The sequence below is a fragment of the Thamnophis sirtalis genome, unplaced genomic scaffold (genome assembly GCF_051295495.1).
Source record: "Thamnophis sirtalis isolate CommonGarterSnake01/CBP01778 unplaced genomic scaffold, rThaSir2_p1.2 scaffold_2, whole genome shotgun sequence".
NCBI classification, from domain to species: Eukaryota; Metazoa; Chordata; class Lepidosauria; order Squamata; family Natricidae; genus Thamnophis; species Thamnophis sirtalis.
In genome coordinates this window covers 170,882,370-170,898,486 of record NW_028261382.1, presented here as the reverse complement: position 1 = coordinate 170,898,486, position 16,117 = coordinate 170,882,370, and the positions used below count along the sequence as shown (strand labels likewise).

The 16,117-nt window shown below is 39.4% G+C and overlaps 1 protein-coding gene across 2 annotated transcripts in view; it reads right to left on the bottom strand.

The window, feature by feature from the left end:
- Positions 1 to 15,810, bottom strand: part of ELOVL2 (ELOVL fatty acid elongase 2) — a 34,608-nt gene extending 18,798 nt beyond the window's left edge. Inside the window, exon 1 of one of the 2 annotated variants that reach the window (XM_087707469.1) lies at positions 15,567 to 15,810. In XM_087707469.1, the coding sequence (XP_087563595.1) occupies positions 15,567 to 15,569 (3 nt within the window). In that variant the 5' untranslated portion in view covers positions 15,570 to 15,810. The remainder of the gene's footprint in view (positions 1 to 15,566) is intronic. The other variant, XM_087707468.1, reaches the window with a different exon arrangement.
- Between the last annotated feature and the right edge of the window lie 307 nt (positions 15,811 to 16,117).

Below are 16,117 nucleotides of genomic sequence, written 5' to 3'. Positions count from 1 at the left end.
ATAGGTCATCTGACACTGGAACTAAAAATGCTAACATTTGTCAATTTGAATACCTCCATTTATCCTTTTAAAAGCAATCTAGGAACGGTATAATTTGCACAACAGCATGTTAGAAGAGATTGTGATACTTATGGTATTTTTTAATGGCATTATTGGTTGAAAGGGATTCTTTGCTACAACAAGCATGATCTGATTTGATTAAGTTAATTTCAAACCATTCTGTCAACGTTTATTGAGATTTTAAAGAAAGCTATTTTGCTCGATATAAGAATTTTATATACTATTGAAGATTGAGAATGAATGATTGCCACTAATAACTTCTGGTTATTAATCTTCTTACTCCTCTTATTTGAAACTGAGTTACAATTTGTCAATTGTCATTTGCAAAATATATTCAGAAATAATATAGTCAATTATTACAAGGGAAAATCAATGGAAAACTAAGAAGAGACATATGGTGGAATCTCAAACACCAATTCTGTAATTGAAGAGGATTATTCAACCAATTTAGTAAATTAGAAACTAGCTAAACAAGCACAGATTAAATTGGAGCTATCTGTTCTCAGTTTCTATTAGCAACCAAACAGAATTTAGCTGCATTATGTAACTGTTTTTTTTTTAAAGAAGGAACTACCATAGATCTAATGATTGTCAGTTCAAGGGGGAGAAAAGAATCAGAAATACACTAGCAATAAATTGAAAGAACCATTGCAAAGGATACAGCAACAATTATGACCACTGTTCCACGGTCACAAGAATATAAGGGTTGTATATATGGAGTTTTCTTAAATGTGCCCTCTAAAACTGCTGATGAAATGTTTCTGTAACATGTGGGAATAATCAATAATGAGCAAATCAGGATACATTGCTGGCTTGGCACACTACAACTGGCTGCAGGAGGCTCCACCCACCTGCCCTGACGTAATGCGCAACCTTCTGCACATGGACAGAAGGTGGCATGTATAAGCGAAGCTAGCACGCATGCACTCACATTTGCAAACCTGTAGGGAAGGGAAGTGAATCCCACCACTGATTTTGAGCCTTAATCCAAATTATCCGAACACCTTAACACTGTCATAGCAAGGCTTCTTCGCTCCCATCAGATATTTCAGACTTTTAGTGGGTTTGCTTGGAGCAGACACATAGATATACATATACACAACTGTTCTGCCCCCCCCCCCCCTCATCCCACACCAAAGCACGCCGAGCCAAAGATACTTTACGGAATTTATTAACAGGCAGACAAGCCTTGACAGCAAACCAGCACAGACAAGCCTTGGCAGCAATCCAGCCTGCCAAGCTAACACTACAGTTCTCCAACATTAGTTAATGCATTGACTCCTGCAAAAGGGGCGTGTGCACAAGCAGTCCTTTTATAGTCTTGAGAGGAGCCTAATTACCACCAGCTGAGTGCAATTACCTACTGTAACTGCGCAACTGTTCTTTATGCCTATTAGCTCTCTGGTGCTGGGCATCCAGGAGTAACTCCCTTGGCTGCTCCCCACTGCTGATGTCCGGATCACACTCCCTTGTCTCCTCCCCACTGGTCCAAGGCTCAGGCGCCTCCTGGTGGCCAACTAGCCTCTCTGCGGCCTGCTCGGAGTTGGAACCCTATCCAGGGTCCTCCACATCCTCCAGAGCCGACTCATAGGGCCCCTCGCTGTCGGAGTCTGGTGGCAGCTCCAACGGCGCCTGCTGGACCACAACACACAACTGTACAATGACTGCTGGAGAGTCCCCTTAATAGTAGCCCTTGAGTTGTAGATTCCTTTTCCCCAACTGAACCTTATAATTTATTTTAATTCTTTTCTTTTGTTTACCTTTGTTGCCATTTGCAAGGTAGGTAAAATGATTAACAAATTATAAAAGCAGAGTCTATCTTATTCTCAAGTAAATATGCATGGCATTTTAGCCTTAATTGTGTTGTTCCCATATTGCTAAGTTTTAAAGCATGTCTTGGGTTAGATTACTTGCTTTCCAGACTTATTCCACACTTTATATTATAATATGAAATCCAAATGCAATTTAATCCAGAGTAACAGAAAAATGTGAAGTGCTTGTTTGTTCTTTCCTACTAGCCTACATTTAGTTTTGTTGCTTCCCGTTCCTGCCCAGATGGTGTAGGTTTTTTTAATGAATGCCTGAATAATTGATACCGAGCAAATCAGTGGTGGGTTGCAGGCGGTCTGCCCTGGTACTGGGAACCGTTCCGGTACTGTGCTCTGGAAGACACACCCTCCCGCCCTTTCTCCTTACCTGTCTTTAAAGTCTTTGGTGCTTCCGCGCACACCGCATACAGCCCTTGCGCGACGCTCTGCTAAGCAGCTGGAGCATTGCGGAGGCTCGCGGAGGCATCACTGGACAGTAAGATGCATGCGCGCACTGCGCACATCCATGTGGATGACGCGTGGTCCGTTCCAACCATACCAGTTGGAACGGGAGCCGTAACCCACCACTGGAGCAAATGACTAACCATTAATCATTAATGATGAGAATACACTGAAATGGAAGGGTATTAAAAATATTCTGGCATTTCACAAAAGTGTGTAAAGGTTAAAAACAAAAATGTAAGAAATACTTTTACAACTGAACGTGCTTGAAAATGATTATTAGCCTCCCACAATAATTGTACTGGGTCGTTTATTTATTTATTTATTTTTTAGAAAGTTTTTTTAATTTTAATTTGAAACAAGTACAACATCTTTCTTTACATCTATAGAAAATGTATCAGTCGATCACAAATAAACTTTGGTACATCTCCTCCACAGTCAACAAACATAACTCATATTAACTCGAGCATTTTAACTCAGATATTCATACCTATCACCATCGTCATATATCCATTTTCATTTGACTGTAATTATTATTTAAAAATATTAATAAAAGTAATAATCTTGAACAATACATGCCCACACCAGTGGGAAAAGAAAAAAGCAAAAGCAAAAAAAAAAAAAAGCAAAAATAAAACAAAAAAAGACAAAAAGGACAAAAAACAAGGCAGGAAAGAAAAAACAAAAAACAAAATAGTTAAGGCATAGTTAAGGATGAAGGATGTTTAAATAAATATAGTTAACTAAAAGTGGAGGTATAATGATGTTAATATGGTAAACATTTGAGTTAAGATATTTGAATTAATATGAGTTAATGGAAGAGATGCACCAAAGCATGTTGTAACCAGTTGATATACTTTTTCTTTTTTATAATAGATACCTGTGTTCTCTTTTTTTCTTTTTTTCTTTTTTGTTTTTTCTTTCCTGCCTTGTTTATTTATTTTTAATGAAGTACAGTTTAGTCCTTGTCTAACAACCACTCGTCCCACCACTTGTTCAAACTTACCACATTGTTGAATGAGCTGTAATTAACAAGCAGTCTTTACAACTGTATTGGTTGCAGTGTGTCTGCAGTTACGTACTGTAGTTATGACTCAAGAATTCAATTACATCATCACAAAACCCCACATTCAGGTGATCACCATTTGATTGACTAAATGACAAGAAAAGGCAATAGGCTAACTGGCAGGATTGCCCAAATTTGGTACCACCTGCTGTCCTTCTTAACAACCCACGGTGATGCACTTTAATTGTCAGAGGTGAGAAGGCGGATGCGGGACTCAGTGGGGCAGGATGGGGAAAGATAGGAGGGGAGGGGTTTATAGGAGTAACCATGGGCCTGAATTTTGTTCACGTGGCCACAGCACTGCTTCAGTGGCCAGATTTTTGCATAAACAAAAAGCATTATTTATTGTCTGTAGCCACAACTATTCATACAACCAGCAGGCATGATGTGAAAGCTTGAGGAAAGATTTGGAACGTATGCTTTTGAAAATGTGTAACGAGCTGTGAACAATGTCATTGAAAGAACTGAGCCTTAATTATCTTTCAGAAGCATCAGAAAGCATCTGAAAGCATCTAATTCCTTCACTTGGTCATGGTGAGACATTGCAAAATTAAAGGATACTATATTTCAATTTTTTTTTCACAGCCAATGTGTGCCCAGAAGGAATGCATGAATAGGCTGTACGGAACCAATTATCCTTTCTCATGGAAAATAATTACATTCTTGTTTCAATGTTTATTCAGCTCCCACATTCAGCTTTGAAAGAGAGGGGCATGCACATCAAAATTGCAATGTCTGCATGCATATTAGCACAACTGTAACCAAATGTGGGTTAAAAAGCCCCTCAGTTGGCTAATTTGAACAGTGTTGCGTAATATGTTTTCAATACATTAAAAATAGAGGGGAAAAACAGGGAGGGGGGAAATGAGCAATTATCTGATGTGACCATTTCACTAAGGGTCAAATGCAATTCAATAACAGCAAGAGTAATGTGATGCACACTGCAGCTAGGAATCCATGTTTCACTCATAAAATGATGGGGATTAGCTGTCAGTGGCCAAACCAAGGAAAAGACCTTGGGTCTTTGTATATTTTTTAGTGATACACTTGCACGGCGTCCAGAAGCTATAATGAAAGTAATTCCATGATACGTGTTATTAGAAAAGATATACAGTAGACCAGTGTTTCTCAACCTTGGCGACTTTAAGTCCTGTGGACTTCAACTCCCAGAGCTGGCTGGGGGATTCTGGGAGTTGAAGTCCACAGGACTTAAAGTCACCAAGGTTGAGAAACACTGCAGTAGACAATATAGCTTATGCTATGAGGTCCACATCCAGAGGTGGGTTCCTACCGGTTTGCACCAGTTCGGCAGAACCGGTTCGTCAAATCTTCAAAAGAAACAATAAAAAAGCCAGAAAGGAAACAGAAATACCCAAACACCTCCTCACCAGCAATCAACATCCAGATGAGACCCCAAGATTAACACTAGACCAACAATCAAGAAATGAACAATATCCCAATCAAGGAACTACCAACTTAGTCAAATAAGTAAAAAGGCAACCTAATCAAGGAACACCAAGATCTCTCCCACCAACACTGACAGACAAACCAATCGTACATAAAATAAGAGCAAACCCCACTCCCTTCTAGTACTGATGTTACGTAGTTTAGTAATGAAACATACGCACGAAAACAACCACGCTCAGACAGCACCAAGACCAACACAAAACACTCTATTTACTGAGCACATGTAGATAACATAAATTCCAGACAACAGAAATTAAACGTAGTGCAGTTCTTTTTCAATTTGAAAAGTTTTTTTTAATTTTCAAAACAAACACAACACATCAAATCTTCCTTTTTTACATACTGGAGAAAGTGAATCAGTTGGTTACAAAAGGCTTTCATGCATCTCTTCCACAATCATCAAGCATAATTCATATTAACTCAAGTATTTTAACTCAGATATTTATACATGTTACCATCATCATACCTCCATTTTCATTTGATTATAGTTGTTTAAACGTCCTTCATCATAAAATATACCAAGATTTAATACATAACCACATACTGGCATTTCATTTACTATTTCTAAAATCCTCCAATGACACTAAATCCTTATGTCCTATTCTCGCTAAACATCCATGATATTTAATAACAAAGTTCTCTATCCTTCTTTCCAAATCACTGTTTACAATTTACATCTGATTTCCTTATATTGTATTTATGTATGTATGTGCATATATATATATATATATATATATATATATATATATATATATATATATATATATATATATATATATATATATATATATATATATATACATACACACACACACACACACACACACACACACATATATATATATACACACATACATGCATATTATTGTCATTATCCCTCCTTTATTTGACTATATCCTGCATCATATCATTCCCCCCTCCAGTAATCAAGACTTAACTGAATCTAATTTAATTCTTTTTATTATTATATTATTACTGTTGTTGTTGTACAATTGTATCACAGCGGCCAGTTGTTTCGCCGGATTTGGCATTGGTTACTAGTCGGGCCCCACCCAGGGGCCTAGGACGTCGTAACGTATTTTCGTAATATGCGTGCAAAAAGCCGCACTGCTTGGATCTGCACGCATATTACGAAAATACGTTACGACGTCCTAGGCCCCTGGGTGGGGCCCGACTAGTAACCAATGCCAAATCCGGCGAAACAACTGGCCGCTGTGATACAATTGTACAACAACAACAACAACAACAACAACAACAACAACAATAATTATTATTATTATTATTATTATAATTATATTATTATTATTATTATTATTATTATTATTATTATTATTATTATTATTATTATTATTAACCTTTATATATAATTCAAAAGGGTTTCTAATCTTCCTTTCATGGGTACCATTCAATATTTATATCCTGTTATTATAACACTGCACATTGTATACATTATTATCATTATCAATTCTTTATTTAACTATATCTATTATCACTAAATTTCGCTAAGTTTGGCTAGTTTTAAATTATACTCTTCCATCTATCAACCTGTATCTTTCCAGTAACAAAACAGTGTCATATCTTCTGGCATTTGTGGCGTCAGTCCTCTAATCATCTCCTTAATCAGCTTTGGATGGACTCCTCTTAGCAACTCTTTGCTTATAAGATCTCTCATGTAATTTCTTCTGTTTCCTTAATCAGCTTATCTTTGATTGTTGGTGGTGTTATCAAAACTATTGCTAATAAGATTTCTCTCTTTAAATCCATAAATTCTTAATTTATAGTGCAGTTCTTAACTAACTTCCTCGAAGAGCCAATGATCTTGATTCAAATTGCTTTCGGATTTGTTACCTAGACAAATTTTTCTACATGCAAATTCCAATTTTAATTGGATGTGGATGGAGGGTATCTTATCTCTCCCTCCTGTTTAATTGACCTTGGAATGTTTTTGCTCTTTTTCTCTGTTACTAAAAGAACAAACATTCTTCCAAGGAGAAAGGAGGACATTTCCCTTGGGAAAATCTCTTTTGCTATGTTCTAAAGTATCTCTCCTTCAGCGAGGTGTTGATTTCAAAGTCCGAATTCCCAGCTTGCCAGTTGGCACCAGCGACTGGCAAGCAGGCTGAAAGAGGGAAAGAAGAGGTGGAAGATTTTCTTCCTGTCCCCCCCCCAAAAAAACCTATAAGATTACAAAGATTAGGTGAGAAATAGCAAGTGTCAAATTGTGCTGTGCCATAGGCATATTTTCTTGGTAAGAGAAATACGGCATACATATTTCTGTTCTTGCCCCTTATGCACAATATGGACTGAAGGTGCATAAGGGTCAGTGAAGGTGCATAAGATTAATAGAGCCCATAAATATTCAATATAAATATAAATATTAGTTAATTAACTGTGATGAACAAAATAGGAATAAAGCAGTTAAAGCTAGGTTCTCAATTTCCCTCCCCTCATCTTTTTTTCATCTGCAGACCCAAGAATAAATATTAATTATTAATAAACTCAATTGGTCAGTGAATGTACGATTGTTTTATACACAATTTGGGTTTATGTTATGTATGTTTTCTTAGATGAATGGTAACAACGGGGAAAATATTCCCTCAAAAGACGGTTTTCCCTCTCATCTTCTGTCATTTTAATCCATTCTATAATACTGGAACACACAGTTTGTACACAGGATACTTCTGATGGTTCAGAAACAGACCTTTTTCAAGATAAGGAAAAGGGAAAGACATTTCAACTTTTCGATAACTCAAATTTGAAACTTAAGACAAAGAAAGCTCTGTGATTAAGTAGGTTTCTTTGTTTTTATCCTGGTTGCCTGTATGTAGCCCCATGTCCTGAAGATTAGGATTAATTGCCAGAAACTGAACTGCCTGTTCCTGCTGATGAAGGATTTTCTTTTCCACACTCCTTAACTGAAGTTTTGCTGTGCCATAAAAGATCGCAATGCTATGCTCATTCTTTCTTTGAGAACGAATATAAACGTATGTTTTTAGACACATGTTCACAAGGTGGGTAAATTTAAATAAACAAAAGGTTTAAAAATTAAAAAACAAAAGGAATATAAACGTATGTTTTTAGACACATGTTCACAAGGTGGGTAAATTTAAATAAACAAAAGGTTTAAAAATTATGGTTGGCAAACACCATTTTTGAAGGTTTACCTAGCTTCCCTTATAAAGAAATCCTCACTGAAAACAAAGCTTAATTTTACAGATAAAATGAGTATCACAAGGATTCCTGCAGAGGTGACACAATTCTTCAACTGAGCACCACAATTGAGCCCAAAATTTTATGTTGCTAAATGAAACATTTGTTAAGTGAAGTTTGCCCCCGTTTTACGACTTTTCTTGCCACAGTTCTTAAGTGAATCATTGCAGTTGTTAATTTAGTAACACGATTGTTAAGTGAGTCTGGTTTTCCCATTAGACTTCGCTTACAAGAGCCGAGGTGGCGCAGTGGTTAGGGTGGAGTACTGCAGGCCACTTCAGCTGACTGTTATCTGCAGTTCAGCGGTTCTAATCTCACCGGCTCAAGGTTGACTCAGCCTTCCATCCTTCCAAGGTGGGTGAAATGAGGACCCAGACTGTGGGGGCGATATGCTGACTCTGTAAACCGCTTAGGGAGGGCTGAAAGCCCTATGAAGTGGTATATAAGTCTAACTGCTATTGCTATTGCTATTGCTTGTCAGAAGGTTCCAAAATGGGATCACATGATTCTGGGACACTGCAACCATCGCAGTTATGATCCAGTTGCCAAGCATTTGAATTTTGATCATGTGACCCTGAGCATGCTGCTATGGTCGTAAGTGTGAGAAACAGTAATAAGTCACTTTTTTCCATGCCGTAGCAACTTTGAACAGTCACTAAATGAACTAAATTGGGGACTACCTATAATTTTGTTTTTTATATGTTTTTTATAAGTGGAAGGAGAAGTATTCTTTTTATAGGCATGTTTATTCTGTCTTATTATTAATTACAATGAAATGGAACTTTGAGAATAAAATGAAAGCCACAAAGCTCCCTGAAATGTAACCCCAAGATGCTTTCAATTTAGATCAGAAAAACTTACAGCAATTTAGATCAAATTAGAAAAAAACAATAGAGGTATATGAAATGTAAAGCTATTAGAGGAAATGCTGTATTTAGACTGCAATTTTCAGACTGTATATCCACAGGGCCCAGTGGTGGGATTCAGCCGGTTCGCACCTGTTCGAGAGAACCGGTTGTTAACTTTCTAAGCAGTTGGGAGAATTGGTTGTTGGAAGAAATCTGCTTTTGTTTTTTCTTACTTTACAGGGCTAATCCTGTAAGGAAGGCAGGAAGGAAAAATTCTGGTGTTGTTTCTAGCCTAATCTTGATTGTCCTGCTTACAGAAACTGCCTCTCCGGTTAACCCTTAGTACATTGTAACAGCTAAGGCGAAGTGCCCATCGACCTGAGTGACGTTGAGTTGGCCATGCCCAGCCAGTCACATGATCACTGAGTCCCACTTACCCACCTGGTCATTAGGGCAGAGAACCGGTTGTTAAATTATTTGAATCCAATGACCCAATGGGGCATGAGTTAATTAGTATATGTTAGCTTCAGCCAATATAGTCTGAAATTGCCAACATGTATGAATTTATATAACAATTTCAAATTCATTAGATTTAGAACTCAGATATCTAGATTTATTTATGGTATTATCTGAAAAAGAATAATAGGCAAGTTGTTTAAATGCAAATCTAATCTGAAGAGTATGAAATTACAGTCGCATTGCTTAATTGGTTAATTGACAAATAACCATGGAATATGTCCCTCCGGGAATAGGGCGGCATATAAGTGCAATAAAATCAAAATCAAATCAATCAATTCATCCTTTGGTTCTTATCACTCTTTATAAACAAACTGTGAGACTTTGAATTGCCAAGCCAGACTGTTCAGTGAAGAAAGTGAAAGTGCTTTGTTCCCAATACACAAGCCTCCAGCCTCCGAGCAGCAGCACTAACTTTCCCTCTGTTGTTAGAATTCTCTTTGTTTCTTCTTTTCTTCTTTTTTTTAATATTCCAAGTTAAAAAAAATAAAAATCCAATTCTTGAGTAAAATAGAGGAGAAAAAGAGGAAAATACACGTAGTAATGAGGAAGGAGAATTTTAGTCCATAGGTTGCAATAATAATAATAAAAAAAGATAGAAGAAGAAAACTTAATGCATTCGTTTTAAAAGGCCTGCGTAAATTCCATCCATAAAAATAGCATTTAAGAGCAAGATAACACACTGACCAAAACCATTCAAAGCTTAATTCTGCCGCTTATTTCTTCTGTTCTCAGATTTAAATTAATTTTTAAGTTTTTTGTAGGCAGTCTCTTTTAAAAATTCCTTACCAGCTGTAAAACACTTTCTCTTTCCATTTCTTTCCATTCGAAGCCGTCCCTACTACATCAGCCTAGGGGCTGTGCCTTTATCGCCAGCTAGAAGAACTTCTCCTGGGTCGATCAGGGACTTTGCGGTGTCCCTGAGATCAGCAGGACGTATTCTTCCCGTTCGCCGTCTCTGCAAGACGGTTTAGGTCCGGTTGGACCACCCAGCGATAAAAGTTTCGGCAGCGATCTCAGAGCATTCAGATTGCATGTCCGTCTCGGGGTGACATTGGGCCAGGTATTCTCTCTCAGCCCAACCTACTTCACAGGTAAACCAAGTACATGTCCTCCAGGGGTCTTGCAAAGACTAATCTCTTTTTTTGTTTGATTTCATTTTAAGAAATAAAATCAATTAGGAATAAATGTATAACTTGCCTTTCCTTCCTCTGTTCTTATTACAGTTATTCTATAAGGCAATACGGAGAATTTATACAGACTGCAATCCCAAGGTTTTTGTCCTTGACTCCCACCATCCATTGCAACCCTTGAGAGTGAAAGGATCACCTCCCCATGATTTAGATCAGTGGTAGTCAACCTGGTCCCTACCGCCCACTAGTGGGCGTTCCAGCTTTCATGGTGGGCGGTAGGGGTTTGCTGTAACTCTGCTTTATAAATTTTATAAAGCAAAGTTACTTCCCTACTTTATAAATCACCATTACTGTGGGACCGGTGGGCGGTTAGAAAATGTTACTACTAACAGAGATACAAAAGTGGGCGGTAGGTATAAAAAGGTTAACTACCCCTGATTTAGATTATTTAAAGTTAGGTATTTCAAGTTTCTGAGTGTTTATTATTTTTTCCTCTGTCTATTGATTCTTTCTCTTTTAAATGGCTAGGAAAGAAAGGCAATGAAAGTTTGTGGACTCCTTGATATACTGCTTACCTTATCTAGTCAAATAACAAAATGTCTCTAAGCAAAGAGCCAAGCTGAGAAGAGTACTAAGAATATCTGAGCTACCTTATATTCTGTTCCGATGCAATGCAAGTTTGCTACAAAGGGGACAACTAAAATAAATGCCATTTAACTATGATGCAGTTTTCCTCTTAGAACTGAGAAACCATTTAATGCGTATACTTTTTTCCCACCTGATTAAATTAAATGTTTATGACTAAGTTTCCATGCTGCAAATATTAAGTGCCAAGCATTTTATTTTTTTCCTTACATACTACTTTTTGACGTGGCACGACAAAACCGCGCCCGATTAAACCGCGTCGCTGACGTCATCAACAGGGCGACAACAGCGAGCGCGGAGAAAGAAGGGCGCTTTAAATAGCGCTTTGAAAGCAAGCCGATTCAACTTAAGGTAAGGGTTAGGTTTAGGGTTAGCTTTAGGGTTAGGTTAAGGTTTAGGGTTAGGTTAAGGGTTAGGTTAAGGGTTAGGGTTAGGTTTAGGGTTAGGTTAAGGGTTAGGATTAGGATTAGGTTTAGGGTTAGGTTAAGGGTTAGGATTAGGATTAGGATTAGGATTAGGATTAGGATTAGGATTAGGATTAGGTTTAGGGTTAGGTTAAGGGTTAGGGTTAGGGTTAGGTTTAGGGTTAGGTTAAGGGTTAGGTTTAGGGTTAGGTTTAGGGGGGTTAGGTTTAGGTTTAGGGGTTAATTTTAGGTTTAGCGTTTACAGCGTGCTTCTGTCTCCGCGCAGTTGTCGCGCTGTTGATGACGTCAGCTACGCGGTTTCGTCGAGCGCGGTTTCGTCGAACGCGGTTTTGTGGTGGAACCACTTTTTGATAGACCACTGACACTCTCAATAACTCTCAAAAGACCCTAATGCAGAATCCACCTGAGAATAATGCGGATTTGTAATGATTCTGAAATGCCAATTCTCAGCCATGGAACTGTTACATAAATTAGCGCTCCAATTAAGAGTTAGATTCAAACCTTCAACATTTTAAATTGATTGGATTTGCAGCTTTAAACTTTCTTCTGTAAGGGCATCTTTAAAAAAAAAATAACACTCTTCTGTCTTGCTAGAATTGCCAGACATTGGAACCATTCCTTGAGCAGAATGATATGGACCAGAAAGAAGAAATAAGTTGAAAGGCTTCTTTTAACCTGACTTTTTTTCTCAAAACTTTTTGTTTCAAGAGCAAACAGGGAGAGAATATGTACCAATGGTACTGGCAATCAGTGATTCCTCTGAGAGTTCTTCAAATTTTTTTTTTTACAGCTAGTTTGTGTTAGTGGAGCCATATTAATCAAATATCTTCACACAACTGTCTCTATTGAATATATTTTTAAAGCTTCTTTTAGTATGACTTCCTATAACAGAATGCTATTGGTTTTTTTTATTGATTTGTTTTTAATAAAAGGTGTTCGATATATATATTGCTAAGAAGTCTGCCTAGTATGTAATATAGCCCAGGTTCAAATCCCAGTAAGGGTATGGCTAGCTGATGAGAGCTAAATAGCTTGAAATAGATCTATACTAGTCTCCCTTTATTTATTTATCAGCACAAATATAACAAAAATGTAACAAAAAGGCAACAGTAAAAATATTGGGTTTCTGCCTGGATGGTCTCTTGTGACGAGCCACACACACACACACATACATACATACATATATATATATATATGATTTTTACAACCCCTGGTAAGCCCCAATTATGGGAGGAAGCTAACTGCTTCCATCATCTGTCAATCGGCTCGTCACAAGAGTCCATCACGATAGAAACCCAATATTTTTTACTGTTGCCTTTGTTATATTTGTGTTTGTTTTTTTTTATTTGTGCTGATAAATAAATAAAGGGAGACTAGTATAGATCTATTTCAAGCTATTTAGCTCTCATCAGCTAGCCATACCCTTACTGGGATTTGATTATATATATATATTTCCAGATATATTATATTATATATATATATATATATATATATATATATATATATATATATATATATATATATATATATATATATATATATATATATATATATATATATATATATATATATATATATATATATATATATATATATATATAATATATCTGGAAACACACATTGTAAAACAGAACAAACCAGTTCTGATGGGATGCCTTTAAAAGAAGTATGAGAAAGAAAGTATAAGAGAGTTCTATTGTGAAGACAATAAGAGAATAACTGTTTTCCACTGGGGAAAAATTAACTTGTAAGAGAGAGGGGGGAGGGAGGGAGGGAGAGAGAGAGAGGGAGAGAGGGAGAAGAGAAAGAGAGATAATTTTTGTATAGTTTGTAGAATCAGTGACTGTGTAGTATACAAAGCTTAGTGAAGGGCAGCTTCTGTCAGCAGGCTGTATAAAGCAACCTAGATACATTTGCATGTGTAAGAAAGGAAGCAACTCACAGCCCTGTGTGGAATATTAATGAGAACAGTGCACACAATACTAGGCAGAGCAAATTGTGTCTTGCATAGGTGTCAGAGAGCGAAGAAAAGGGGCGGCATGCAGATACAAAACAGAATGGGTCAAAAGCGGATCATGACAGGAGGGAAATAATATTTGGAATTTAGATGCCACTGAGATTAGCTGATTTAAGGGGGAAATGTGCAGGTAAAAAGCATGGCTGGCGTGAGACAGAAAACAGCAGGAGCAGAAGAGCAAAAGAGAGGCCCAGGACTTTGGAAAAGAAATACGATCTATGCGCCTTTTTGGAGGGAAAGGTGTGAAGAATGATTGAAAGAATAGGAGTGTGAGTGGGTGTGAGAGGGAATACAGTGCGCGTGCTCGCACACACATAAAAAGGCAAGGAAAACAGGCGTGTCAAAAAAGAATAGATGGTGCATGGGTCCAATGAATGTAAGAGAAAAAGACAGTGTGTGTGTGTGTGTGTGCATTTGTGTGTGTGCATTTGTGTGTGTGCATTTGTGTGTGTGCGAGAGGGGAGCGGTAGGGAGAGAAAGGGATTGGGGAAAGAGAGAGCTGGTATAACTAGCATTGTAGGGATATCTGACGGGAATGAATGGAGGAGTGTGGATTTGCAGATCTGCCTGCAATGATGTGTATTTGTGTGTGTGTGTATTTGTGTGTGTGAGAGAGGGAGCGATAGGGAGAGAAAGGGGTTGGGGAAAAAGAGAGTTGGTACAACTAGCATTGTAGGGATATCTGACGGGAATGAATGGAGGAGTGTGGATTTGCAGATCTGCCTGCGGTGATGTGTATTTGTGTGTGTGCATTTGTGTGTGTGTGCGCGAGAGAGAGCGATAGGGAGAGAAAGGGGTTGGGGAAAGAGAGAGCTGATACAACTAGCATTGTAGGGATATCTGACGGGAATGAATGGAGGAGTGTGGATTTGCAGATCTGCCTGCAGTGGTGTGCATTTGTGTATGTGCATTTGTGTGTGTGCGAGAGAGAGCGATAGGGAGAGAAAGGGGTTGGGGAAAGAGAGAGCTGGTATAACTAGCATTGTAGGGATATCTGACAGGAATGAATGGAGGAGTGTGGATTTGCAGATCTGCCTGCGGTGATGTGCATTTGTGTGTGTGCATTTGTGTGTGTGTGCGAGAGGGAGCGATAGGGAGAGAAAGGGGTTGGGGAAAGAGAGAGCTGGTATAACTAGCATTGTAGGGATATCTGACGGGAATGAATGGAGGAGTGTGGATTTGCAGATCTGCCAGCGGTGATGTGTATTTGTGTGTGTGCATTTGTGTGTGTGAGAGAGGGAGCGACAGCGAGAGAAAGGGGTTGGGGAAAGAGAGAGTTGGTATAACTAGCACTGTAGGGATATCTGACGGGAATGAATGGAGGAGTGTGGATTTGCAGATCTGCCTGCGGTGATGTGTATTTGTGTGTGTGCATTTGTGTGTGTGAGAGAGGGAGCGATAGGGAGAGAAAGGGGTTGGGGAAAGAGAGAGCTGATACAACTAGCATTGTAGGGATATCTGACGGGAATGAATGGAGGAGCGGAGGAGCGTGGATTTGCAGATCTGCCTGCAGTGATGTGTATTTGTGTGTGTGCATTTGTGTGTGTGCGCGAGAGGGAGCGACAGGGAGAGAAAGGGGTTGGGGAAAGAGAGAGCTGGTACAACTAGCATTGTAGGGATATCTGACGGGAATGAATGGAGGCGTGTGGATTTGCAGATCTGCCTGCAGTGATACACAGCAAATGTGATCCAGGCACCTGCCTGAGCGAGCGAAGGTGGGAGGCGCGATTCAAACCAAGGCAGACAGACGCTTCGGTGTGCGAGACACCGTCTCGCCTTGCTCCCTTCTTCTCCATCCTTAACGAAAGGGCGGCAATCCCGGTTCGAAACCCCGCTCTTCCCCCCCCCCCAATGCCCTAGCTCGAGAAACGCCAGCCAGCTGGAAATAAGCCGGTCCCTTTTCACTCACCATCTTGCCGCCGAGAAGGGAGGGGTCGCTGGTCGGTGGGCGGCCGGCCGCAGGTGGTTCCGACCGCGGCTTCTGCCGCTGCTACCTTCAAAGGCAGAAAACAAAAAGAAGATGCTCGCCGCCCTCCTCAGTTCCGCTGGCTGGCAGGGGGCTCGAACGGGTTGAGCCGCCTCTGCCTCCTCCTCCTTCCTCTTCTTCTTCCGCCGCTTTCTCCCTTTCTGCAGCTTAAGCAAAGCTGCGGCCGTACCATGCTCCCCTTCCCTCCCCTCCTCGTCTTCTCCACCGCAAGGAGCAGGCCGGGAGCATCGGAGGCGGAGCTAGGGAGAAAACCGGGGAGGGGAGAGATGCTTAGCTCGCCCGACGGATGGAGGGACGGGGGTGAGAGGAGGAAGAGGGTCTCGGATGGAAAAATGCTGGCTTGGATACTGGCGGAGGCGAGGCGGGGATAGCAATAGCAATAGCAGTTGGACTTATATACCGCTTCATAGGGCTTTCAGCCCTCTCTAAGCGGTTTACAGAGTCAGCATATCGCCCCCAACAACAATCCGGGT